Source organism: Mesoplodon bidens (genome assembly GCF_964165515.1).
Source record: "Mesoplodon bidens genome assembly, chromosome: 11".
Taxonomy (NCBI): domain Eukaryota; kingdom Metazoa; phylum Chordata; class Mammalia; order Artiodactyla; family Ziphiidae; genus Mesoplodon; species Mesoplodon bidens.
In genome coordinates, this window is record NC_138167.1 from 29,895,688 (window position 1) to 29,908,553 (window position 12,866).

Below are 12,866 nucleotides of genomic sequence, written 5' to 3' on the forward strand. Positions count from 1 at the left end.
CTGGTATCTTTTATACTTAATACATGTCTTCCCTACAGGATTTCCTTTGAGAAATTTTATTATAGACGGTCACAATACCTATTCATTTATTTCAGCTTCTAGATATTAGTAATACTGCATTTATGTCACCATTTAACTTTCCAAGAGCTTTGAATTTGTCACAATTTAACTTAGCACTCCATATCCTCTTCTTTTTTTTTTTTCATTTTTTTTAATTTGCCCTCTCATCTGTCAAGAGATCCAGGATAGGGGTTAGCACTATACATAATTTATTTGAAGGTAAAGAGATGGAAGGAAACAGCAAACCATTAATTAATTCCATTACCCTTAGAACTTAAAAATCATAGAATCTGGAATTTCAAAGAACTGTGGAGGCCAGTCAATCTATACATAGTAAAGGAATTCCATCTCTGTATTTCGATGTTTTCTCTTTTGTTATTCAAATGAGTTAGAACTTCTTTTTCTTTTCTTTTTCTTTTGTCTTTATTAGAAATCTCCTGGAAAACTAAATATGTGGACAAATTTAATGAGTAAAATTCAGAAAAATCAAGTAGGTGGGCAGGGGTCTTAAGCACACCTTTACAATCAAGCCGAGATTATCAGGTTTGTGATCATTATGATTTTAACACACAGGGAGGAAAGGTTGGCCTGAAGGTCTCAGACCCACAACATTTCAGATCTGGAGAGGACTTCAATATTAAACTTCTTTCTTCTCACCATGTAGGATTAGATGTGTATACTGATAGACAGCTCTGAACAAATTATGCATATTTTTGACAGAACAAAAAAAATTAAGACTGGAAAAGCTCTCAGAGAACTGTTCGCCTTCATTCTGTACTAAATTATTCTTATAATCTTTAGATGCATATTTTTCCATTCCCGTTTCAAGTACTTTGAGATAAGCAGCTGCCACCATTTCCCACTGAAATGTAATTTCATAGTTCAGTAGTTTCAGAAGTACATCTTTCTGGACTCCAGGCAAAAGGATCACTGTTTCATTTTGTTCTCGTACTCCCATTTCCATTCTTTGTTGGGCACAAAATGAGGGGCCACACTTGAAGTCTCACTGTTCTTGGTGGCCAAGGTACCGCAAAAAGAGCAGCCATATCTGAGGATTAGAGCCATGGTCACAATGCTGGAAACTGTAGCCTTTCTGCCTAAATCCAGCTTCTGAACTCCAGCATATTGCCCCAACTACCAGGAAAATAAATGCCTAGTTTCTGAGGTATTCCAGCACTCAACTGTTCTTGTATTTTTAGCTTGTATTTTCTTTTCACCTCTTGGTCATTAGGAGCAGTAAGGCAAAAACTGAACAATTTCAACAGATGTTTATATTCTCTTGCTGAAATGAATGTGTGGCCCTGGCCCATAATATTTATACATGTTTTCCTTTTTACTTAATTGTAATTAGCATGCTGTTTATTGCATTCCTTTTACCTTTCCTTAAGAATTTGCTTTTTCCTTCAATTGTTTGCATTGGTATCTTTTGAATTTCCTCCCTCTTATTTATTTTTTGGCATAAATAAAAATTGGTGCTACAGTGGGAGTGTGATAAAGCTTTTCATTATGTTCCCTTTTGTCCAACAGCAATCATAAGGTACAAAAAAATTCTAAACAGTTTGCCAGAGTTACATAACAAAAAAAGAAGCAAAGTTTTTAATAAGACTTTGTGTTCTTAGTTTTCCGCATTCCGTTTTTATTAAAGGTCCAGATCTCCTTCTGTTATTTTTGTTGATTTTTTTCTCTAAATCCTTTAGATTTTTTGTTCCCATCCCTTAATTTAAATTTTCTCTTAATTTCTTACATTTGTTTTGTCTTCTTTTTGAGATGTCTTTCTGATTCTAGCCTCACTTCTTACCATTTCGTTTATGGATACTGTGGAGCAGAAGTACATTCTCTTAGTTCAGTAAACTGGTATTTTCTCCTCCAGATCATTAGTCAGGGATAGCTAGTTAAAAACCTAATATTCCCATATTTATAAAACACATCCCTTCTCTAGATTGTTTAGTAAATTGTGTTAGAAACATGGATAACCTATTTGGGGACAAAAAAAAAAACCTAGGTTATCCTTACCTTTACCATACCCACAAATAAATTATAAATCGATTAAAAGATTAAGTTTTTTTTAAAAAATCTAAACTTCCAGGAGAAGAATTTCTATGGATTTTAAAGCAATGCAAGAAACCACAAAAGAAAAGATTGATACCTTTTCCTTTTTAGTTTAATATTTAATTTGTAGAATTTAATGTGTGTGACTAAATGTAAATATACTTTAAAAAATCCTTAGTATTTTAAAGCAACAATAAGATGTATATATGCAACAGGGTCTGAAAAATAGTATCTTACTTATCATAGCAATCAATAATAAGTACATTAATGCCACAATATAAACATTAAGAAAGAGCATGAACAGACAGTTCTTAAAAGTAATGACCAACAAATGAACAATAGTCATTTGAAAGTGTTTATCCTCATCTATAACCAAAGAAATAAAAATTAAAACAATAAATCACTGCCAGTACTGCCTATAGAATCACAAAATTGAAACGTCAATTTAAATGTTAGTGATGTTTATGAGACTCTGAGTGGTTTTAATTTCTTTTTTGAAACTCCTAAGTTTTATTAATTAATTTATTTATTTACTTTTGGCTGTGTTGGGTCTTCGTTGTTGTGAGCGGGCTTTCTCTAGTTGCAGCAAGCAGAGGCTACTCTTCGTTGCTTTGCGCGGGCTTCTCATTGCGGTGGCTTCTCTTGTTGTGGAGCACGGGCTCTGGGCACGGGCTTCAGTAGTTGTGGGACGCAGGCTCAGTAGTTGTGGCTCGCAGGCTCTACAGCACAGGCTCAGTAGTTGTAGCGCATGGGCTTAGTTGGTCCATGGCATGTGGGATTGTCCCTGAGCAGGGCTCGAATCCATGTCCTCTGCAATGGCAGGTGGATTCTTAACCACTGCACCACCAGGGAAGTCCCTGAAACACCTAAGTTTAAAATTTTCTACAATGAACATGTGTTACTTTTTTTTTTTTTTTTTTTTTGCGGTATGTGGGCCTCTCACTGTTGTGGCCTCTCCCGTTGCAGAGCATAGGCTCCGGACGCGCAGGCTCAGCGGCCATGGCTCACAGGCCCAGCCGCTCTGCGGCATGTAGGATCTTCCCGGACCTGGGAACGAACCCGCGTCCCCTGCATCGGCAGGCGGGCTCTCAACCACTGCACCACCAGGGAAGCCCATGTGTTACTTTTATAACAGAAAAATTAACGCTTTAAAATATATGTGGATGTGTATTTAACCTCTTCTCTCCAACCCAAGACACGACTAAGAAGTGTACACCTTTTAAAGTGGATTCTACTGATTCTGTTTCCTAATTCCACTATATTTCAGTTAACCTAGATATTGGTTGTTCCTTGAAAATAAGAATTAACAAAAGCAGAGATTTTTCCAAGCTAATGACATCCTATGGTAATATTTCATGGCCAGGATAGAAGAGCCCTCATGATAAGGGCTGTTTTTTGGAAAGTGTTTTCTGTAAGGTCAACAGCCTGTACCAGTTTGACTCCATAATTAAACTTTAAGACATTGTCTGAGGCACTGAGGTGAAGTGTTCTGGAATTGTTTAGGGTTCAGGGAAGATGGCTTTGCCATAATAAAAAGAAATTTTAAGAGAAAGAGGTTATCAAGAAGGATGTGTTTTTCTTTAGTGACAAGCTATAGAATCTATCCATTGATTTCAAAACGTTAATCTCACTGTAAAGAATTTTCGAGTTTTTATGAAGATCTCTTAAAATGGATCTCTTAGAGAAGAAGAAGGTGAGAGTTATATAGGACTTTATTCATTATGACCCAAATTTATTAGTAGCCAGGCATCTTATTTAAAAGCAGTTTACTTAAACTATCTGGTTAATCCTTGTAATAATCCTCTGAAGTAGGTACACTGAATTATTCATTTCAAAAAGAAGAGGAAATTGAGATGTAACAAGTCTAAATAGCCAGACCAAAGGTCCACCACAACGACGTGAGAGAGGCAAGGTTTGAGCCCAGACAAGTATGCCTGTAAAGATTGAATTCGTACCTTGAATACTGCACTGTCTCCACATTATAATTCAGTAATCCTAACTTTCCCCCCAAGAACAGACCCCAACTCTACATAGGGCACTGCACAGTCTAACATAATCTGCCCACCTTACCCTTGCTTTTGGGTGGCAAAGCAGAAAGAGCTTGGGTTCTATGTTCTAACTTGGATTGAATCTTTATTCTGCTATCACGTTCCTATTAGTTGTCTCTTCACTTGTGAAATGGGGGAAAATAATACGTCAGAGGGATGCTCTGAAGATTGAGATACCATATGTGAAAGTGCTTAGAACAGTGCTTGGCAAATAGTAGATGTTGAATAAATAATATTCGTTTCCTTTCTTCCTTCCCTTGACAAACAAAAGTGGTTCTTCCTGACCAAGTCAGTTTGCATGAAAATGCTTCCATGGCTCTCAGTTTATCACAGAATCCTTAGAAAATTTACTCATAAGATCAAAAAGACCTTAGACAGGGATCCCAGAGGCTTTTAATCCTCCAGGTTTCAGCAGAGTATGCTGCGAGAAGCCAAAACAGAGGTTGATATAACTTGATGCTCTGAATTCTCTCTTTTCTGGATTCAGGCAGGCTTTTTTTATACTCTTGTTTCTATGACTCTTGCTTCTCTTTCAACTCTCCTACATAACCCTGCCCCCCGGTTCCAAAATACATTTTACACAACTGAACTCTAGCTCAAACTGCTGATATGAGATTTCTCAAAGATGCCTTATCATTTCCTGCTCCCACACTTTTTTTTTTTCTGCCAGACTCTCTCTCTGAAATAACCATCTACTCAAAATTTATCTTTTATCTTCAAGACCCAACTCAATTCATCCTCATTCATACATCTGCTCTGACCACTCTGGACAGAAGAGACCTCACTTTCTACTAAACCATTGTAGCACTGAGTATCCCTCAGTTCACAAGTTTGTACATACTTTTGTATTTTAGGGCTGAAAAAGGACTGAATGGAATAGTGGTTTAAAATGGCATCTGATTAGCAGTCCCCTAAGCTGCTTCTCCCAGCTCCTTACTCAACTATCTATGTAACCAGCAAAAGTCAAATTCTCACAAATACACTAAAATCTAAGACCAATAGGCAAACTATTATCAGAATTAGGAAGGAATTTCTGCAATTTAAAGGCCAAAAGAACTGGATTGAGAAACTTTAAAAACCACTTTCCCATTAAAAATAGATTAAAATTCTTGGCCTGAAAGGAGAACCACCTTTTGCTCCTCCTCAGCTGTTTCCCCCCTACTCAGAAAGAAAGGGGGGAGCCCTGTCAGTCACCACGAGCAGCCACCAAAAAGAAAACATGGTGGGGGGCAACCATCCCTCTTATCAGGTAGGTAATATTTTATGGGGTGTCCAAAATGTTATCCCCTAATCCCTAGTACAGTGATTCAAAAGAGTTAAAAATAATAATAGAAACTAGAAAAAGATTTTCAAGAACATGCCAAGAAAAAAAAAAAGCAGGTATGTCAATATTATTTTTTTTAATCAGATGTGAGGGGTGGAGGGAGGATGAATTGGATGAAAGTGGTCAAAATATACAAACTTTCAGTTATAAGATAAATATGTACTAGAGATGTAATGTACAACATGATGACTATGGTTAACACTGCTATGTGGTATACAGTATTTGAAAGTGTTAAGAGAGTAGTTCCTAAGAGTTCTTATCACAGGAAAAACTTTGTTTTTGGTATCTATATGATGTGATGAATGTTAACTGAACTTAGTGCATAATCATTTTATAATATATGTAAGTCAAACACCTTAAACTTAACACAATGCCATATGTCAATTGGGTCTCAATAAAACTGGGAAGCAAAAGTCAAATGTGAGGCCAAACATAAGATTAATGAGAAAGTATTTGATACTGATAAAATTTACAGTGAAGATATAATTATGAATCTCTTCAAATAACATAATGGCTGAATATATAAAGTAAAAACTGTTAGAAATATAAGGAAAAATAACAAAAACCATTACTGTGGAAGAATCACATACATATCTCAGGCTATGAGAAATCCAGTAGGAAAAAAGTAAGGAAAAAAATAGATTGGAATAATATCTTTAATAATATATCATAATATAATATATAAGGTGCTATATATGTACATATGTGCTTATATATGATATATAGAGATATATGTCAATAGATACATAGATAGATAACCAAAGCAGCTGCCAGCAAAGGTATGTATGAAATATTTAGAAAAATTTTTATAGTATTTGTCTCAAAGAAAGAATCAAGAAATTCCAGTAATTAGAAATCCATTCATTGATTTCCATGTACTCTTACTAGACATTAATAAGGACAATAAATGGGCAAACACTTATGTTACCATTGAGTTAAAGCAAGAATTAAAACGACAATTACAAACCATTTAGAAATTAACAAAAATGACAACATTATATATCAAACTATAGAATGACACCAAAGCTACACCCAGAAGCAGATTCATAGGAGGAAAGAACTGATATGTTTTTGTTTACTGGATTTTTTGTTGTATGTTCTAACAATTTTGCATTTCTTAAAATTAAGCTGTAGCCACTTCAATATTTCCTGAGGTAGTGTTCCATACATGTAAAATACCATTCAAAGGAAATAATATGCTGGGCCTAGTATCTTGTTGTTTTCTCTCTACTCACATTTGTTTTGACCTGTATTTGCCAGTTCTCCATTCCTCAATTCAAATGCTGTGTTTACTTTTCCTAAATTTTTCACTTAATTTATTAGCCATGTTATTATTTCTGTAGCAACTACACCCCTTAATAAACTATAGTGCATTTTCTCAATTCAGAGTTATTTCCAACAACAAAACTGTCAGTTTCTTAAGAAACTATAAGTAGTTGCTATAGTCAATTATGGTACCATAAAAGAAGATATTGGGTCCTTATTTCTGTAATAGTTCTCACTGAATTATATGTATGTACAGAAAGACAAACTGATATGCTCACAATAATTCATGCAGTATTTAAACCTAATAACATTTTTCTCCAATGTAGACGAGGGTCCAACGTATCTCTTACCCTGGACATGAGTAGCTTGGGGAATGTTGAACCCTTTGTGGCCACACCAACCCCACGGGAGAAGGTAGCAATGGAGTATCTGCAGTCAGCCAGCCGTATTCTCACAAGGTCACAGCTCAGGGACGTCGTGGCAAGTTCACATTTACTCCAAAGTGAATTCATGGTGAGCCTGCTATTTATGATTCACTCTTCAGTAGGTGTTTTGATATACTAGGCACTAGAGGCACATTCTAAAATGACACTGTCTTCCACTCAGGCAACTTATGGTAAAATGGTTATAGTTCAAAAGGTTAAGTGCAAGGATTTTAGATCCACCCTGCATCTCATCAACTATTGGTAAGTGTTCAAACTAGAATGTGAATTGAGGCAGAGTATATAAGGGCTGGCCAGGCAAAGTGACAAGAAGGAGCTGAGCATTCCAGGATGAAAGAACAGCCTTGCTGTCACTGTTCGGGAAATGAAATTGTGCAGTTTGACAGGAGCATTGAAGTTAAGGTGGGAAGTGACAGAAACTGAGTTTCAGATATAAAAGAAACCCAAGTCTTAATACATATTTAAGGGTTTGGACTTATCTTGTGTTTTAAAAAGATCACTATCTGCAGTAGAGTCAGCATTAGAAAGAGGTATTTTGGAGACTGTAGAGATAATCCTGTGGAGCTGTGATGGTCAAAACTAAAAGAGTAGCAGTGAAAATTTGGGAGGATCTATAGGCACCTACAAGGAGTGGGCTTAATAGGCTAAGGCAGCCAAGAAAAAGTCAGGGATGACACCCCCATTTTTAGACTTGAGCAACAGCGTGCATGTATTGTCATTTTATGAAATAAGGAACACAAGAGGAAGACCCAAAGTGAGCTAAAAATGATGGTGAGTTTCATTCAGCTAAAAATGATGCCGACCCATCAATGTTGCTGGTGATAATGCATGAACACACATTTCAATCTAGAGAGCATGGAGACAGATTAGACCTTCTTAGGTCTCATTGTTGCCCAAGGGGAATATCCATTTTATAGAACCCCTTGCATCTTAAAGCAGTTGTACATTTAAGCCATAGCTGTTGGGTATAATAAGTTCACAACTTCAGGGTCAGTTCAGGTGTTTGCAGCCACCCTAATGATGAAAGAGACAATAGGTTAGATCTATCAGCTTCATCAACTATTATTAAAATACAAGCATGTTGTTTTAAAAATTAGACTTCATAGCATATCATCTTTTATGTATGAAAAAAATGAGAACTGGGAGGAATAAAAGAACCAGTCAGTGATCACATAAGTGGCCAAGGGTACACCTAGTATTCTTTTCTACAACCACAGATAGCTCTTTGTTCTATGAGATAAGCCCTTAACACAGTCTACTTCCCTGAGAGATGAGGCCAACAAGGAATGCTGAGGAGAGAGATAATGCTGGAAGATGACACATTTGTCAGTGTGTGTCAGAAAACAGGAAAGATCGGAGAGGAATAAAGATATTCACGGCTTTGCTAAAACAGACTAACTTGTTGGAAATTACCAAGCATGAACATGTGGTTTCTACTGAACATTCAACAATTTTGCTTATTTTAGTAACTAGGAACTGAGAACTTACAACATTTAGTTGGAGCAGAGAGTAGGAATAAATATCGTAAATACCTAAAATAATGCAAGCTTAGGAAACAATATTTTAAAAGTAAGCTACTCCTCTCAATGGACCGAGTCTTAAACTCACAGTAGTCAGGCTTTTCTTGAATTTTCAGATTGACTGAAAGCAAGGACAATTTAAATAAATTTGTAGATAATTTCTTTCATTTCAATGAATATTAAGCTGTCAAGTTCTATTTTCTGTAGGAGAAAGTGTAGATAACAAAAATATTATTTTATGTGATATAAGGACAAAAGGTATTTTAATGCACATTGACCTTATCGAAGCAATCCTTTGCAGAATTTTAAGTTAGAAAACATACTATTTTGTATAATCAACTCCTTAAATATTTGTTTAGACCCTTTTGAAAACGTTGGCTTTTTGTTTCCTTTGGCCCAGTCAGCATCAGACGCCCACCTTTTCTGTCTAACACACAGAGCAACTTCTGCTTTAATTGTTCCCTCCTCCATCCTTTGACATATATTCTGACTTAATGAAAATATTTGTGTTCTTGTTAAGTGTGAGAGGACAGTGCCTAAATGCCCTTCACTACAAATGTTGCATTTACAATCACAAATGGAACAGTACAATTATAAACCGTTTCTTAATCCAAAAAAATGCATCATATCATCATCACTTAAATCAGCAAAAATGCCCTTTATATTTACCATTTGGGGAGGAAGGTTTTCATAATCCTAAAAGAGTCATAATTATTGTTAAAAGAGAATCTATCATAATAAAATTTTTGGTACTGAATCTACACAAAGATAGGAAGAAATCTGAATACACTGTTTAAGAAAAAACAATTTTTCAGCTGCCTGTTTATATATTTCCAGCAATTATGTCAGAACAGGATTCTTAAAACCTAACCAAAGTTTTCTATGTCTCTTTAAGAACTACATATCAAATAATACTTTCTAACACACAAAGCCGTTTCTTGGAGTCAGCTTGTCAGGGTGCAGCTGATGTGTTTATGAAGGGAAGGGAGTTGGTCAACCAGAGGTGGTAGTCTGTTGTTTCATAAATGACTTTGAAGTCCAGTAGAGCTCTGGATCAGATGGCCCCCCGTGAAGATTTTCTTTGTGACAGCATTAAATACAGTATTTGATATCATTTATTTTTGCAGGAAATACCAATGAACTTTGTGGATCCCAAAGAAATTGACATTCCATGTCATGGAACTAAAAATCGCTATAAGACCATTTTGCCAAGTAAGTTTCTTGAATTAAATAGTTTGTGTTGTAAAGCGCAAGCCTTCCCCATCCACCCCTACCTCACCATTTCCCATCCTCACAACTTCCATATACACACCAAATTTGGAATTGCAAACACATCTCAAGACTAATAATTGTTAAAGTGGAATTCCCTGGTGGTCCAGTGGTTAGGACTCTGTGCTTTCACTGCCAGGGCCCGGGTTCCATCCCTGGTCAGAGAACTAAGACCCCACAAGTGGTGCAGCCAAAAAAAAAAAAAAAGACTAATAATCATTAAAGTGGTCTAAGGTTAATAACTTTTCTTGTATTACTCTTAAAATAATGGTCTGCTCATAATTTCAGTAGACACATGGTTCTAAAACTTTACTGTGGCACACATTATGGTCAATTGACTTTCACTAAGGGTGTCAAACAATTCAGTGGGGAAAGGCAAGTCTTTTCAATAAGTGATGCTGAAACAACTGGGTAGCCATATGCAAAAAAAACTGAAGTTGGACCCTGCCCCACATAACAAAAATTACATTTTTGCATACAAAAATTAATTCAAAATGGATCAGAGGCCTAACTGTAAGAGCTAAAACTATAAAACTTTTCACATAAAACAGATGTAAATCTCATGACCTTGAATTAGTCAATGATTTCTTAGATATGACACAAAAGTATAAGCAACAAAAGAAAAAAATAGGTAAATTGAACTTGAACAAAATTTCAAAGTTTTGTGCTTCGAAGGACACCATCAAGAAACTAAAAAGATGATAATGACACAAAATGGGAGAAAATATTTATAAATTATACATCTAATAAAAGACTTGTATGTATAATATATAAAGAACTCTTATAACTCAATTATAAAAAGACAAATAGCCCAATTTTAAAATGAGCAAGGGACTTGAATAGACATTTCTCCATAAAAGATACACAAATGGCCAATGAGCATATGAAAAGATACTCAACACAATTAGGCATCAGGGAAAGCAAAACCGAAGTGAGATAACACTTCATAACCACATGATTATAATAAAAAAGATGATAGAAAATGTTAGCAAGGATGTAGAGAAATTGGAACCGTCATACTTTGATGGTAAGGATGTAATATGGTACAGCTACTGAGGAAACAGTCTGGTAGTTCCTCAAAAGGTAAAACCTAAAGTTACTATATGACTCAGACTTCCTACTCCTAGGTATATGCACAAGAGAAATAAAAACAAGTATCCACACAAAAGCTGTACACAAATATTTGTAACAGTATTATCTGTAATAGCCCAAAGAGTGGAAATAACCACTGTATCCATCAACTGATGAATGGATAAATAAAATGTAGTATATTCACACAACATAATATTATTCAGCAATAAAAAGTAATGAGGGGGCTTCCCTGGTGGCACAGTGGTTGAGAGTCCGCCTGCCGATGCAGGGGACACGGGTTCGTGCCCCGGTCCGGGAAGATCCCACATGCCGCGGAGCAGCTGGGCCCGTGAGCCATGGCCGCTGGGCCTGCGCGTCCGGAGCCTGTGCTCCGCAACGGGAGAGGCCACAACGGTGAGAGTCCCACGTACCGCAAAAAAAAAAAAAAAAAAAAAAAAAGTAATGAGGTACAGGACTTCCCTGGTGGCACAGTGGTTAAGAATCCACCTGCCACAGGAATAAAGACACAGATGTAGAGAATGGACTTGAGGAGACAGGGAGGGGGAAGTGTAAACTGGGACGAAGTGAGAGAGTGGCATGGACATATATACACTACCAAATGTAAAATAGATAGCTAGTGAAAAGTAGCCACATAACACAGGGAGATCAGCTCGGTGCTTTGTGACCACCTAGAGGGGTGAGATAGGGAGGGTGGGAGGGAGACACAAGAAGGAGGGGATATGGGGATATATGTATATGTATAGCTGATTCACTTTGTTATACAGTAGAAACTAACACACCATTGTAAAGCAATTATATTCCAATAAAGATGCTAAAAAAAAAAAAAAAAAGAATCCTCCTGCCAATGCAGCGGACACGGGTTACAGCCCTGGTCCAGGGAAGGTCCCACACACCGTGGAGCAACTAAACCCGTGTGCCACAGCTACTGAGCTTGTGCTCTAGAGCCACAAATACTGAGCCCTCGTGCCACAACTACTGAAGCCCGAGTGCCTAGAGCCCGGGCCCCACAACAAGAGAAGCCACCTCAAAGAGAAGCCCGCGCACCACAATGAAGAGTAGACATGGTTGCCATAACTAGAGAAAGCCCGCGTGCAGCAATGAAGACCCAATGTAGCCAAAAAATAAATAAAATGAATGAATGCATGAATTAATTAATTAATTAATTTAAAAAGTAATGAGGTACTGATGCATGCTACAACATGGATGAACCTTGAACTCATTATGCTAAGTGAAAGAAGCCATCACAAATGAACTCATACTGCATAATGCCATTTATATGAAGTGTCCAGTTAGGCAAATCTGTAGACATAGAAATTACAGTTGTTGCCTAGTGGTGGGAGGCATGAGAAATGACTACTAAAGAGTATGAGTTTATTTGGGAGATAATTAAAATGTCATCCTTGCTAGAAACATTCTATATACCATCTTGTATCCTTACAGAAGAGTCTAGTAGCTATAGGGCTGCCTCCAGAGCCAATCTGCTGGGGTTCATATCCAGCTGCCCCACTTACTGTATGGCCATGGGTAAATTTCTTAACTTCATCTGTGAAATGGGAGTAGTAGTAGCCACCTCACAGGGTTGTTGTAGAGCCCAGTGCTTTGCACATGATAAAGTGCTCAATGTTAGCTATTCTCATCATAACTCAGAAAGATATTACTGTTCCTTTCTTACAGAGGAGGAAAGTGAGGTTTATAGATATTAAAAAAGCAAGATTCAAATCCAAACCCATCTGCCCCCATGCTTTCCACCACTGATAGTTGCACAACTCTGTGGATTAAACAAATAAAAATAAAT

The 12,866-nt window shown here is 36.8% G+C and overlaps 1 protein-coding gene across 1 annotated transcript in view; it reads left to right on the top strand.

The window, feature by feature from the left end:
* Window positions 1-12,866, top strand: part of PTPRR (protein tyrosine phosphatase receptor type R) — a 269,501-nt gene that overhangs the window by 215,642 nt on the left and 40,993 nt on the right. The window contains exons 7-8 of the mRNA XM_081248853.1: window positions 7,074-7,260; window positions 9,838-9,922. Coding sequence (XP_081104979.1) covers window positions 7,074-7,260; window positions 9,838-9,922 — 272 coding nt within the window. The remainder of the gene's footprint in view (window positions 1-7,073; window positions 7,261-9,837; window positions 9,923-12,866) is intronic.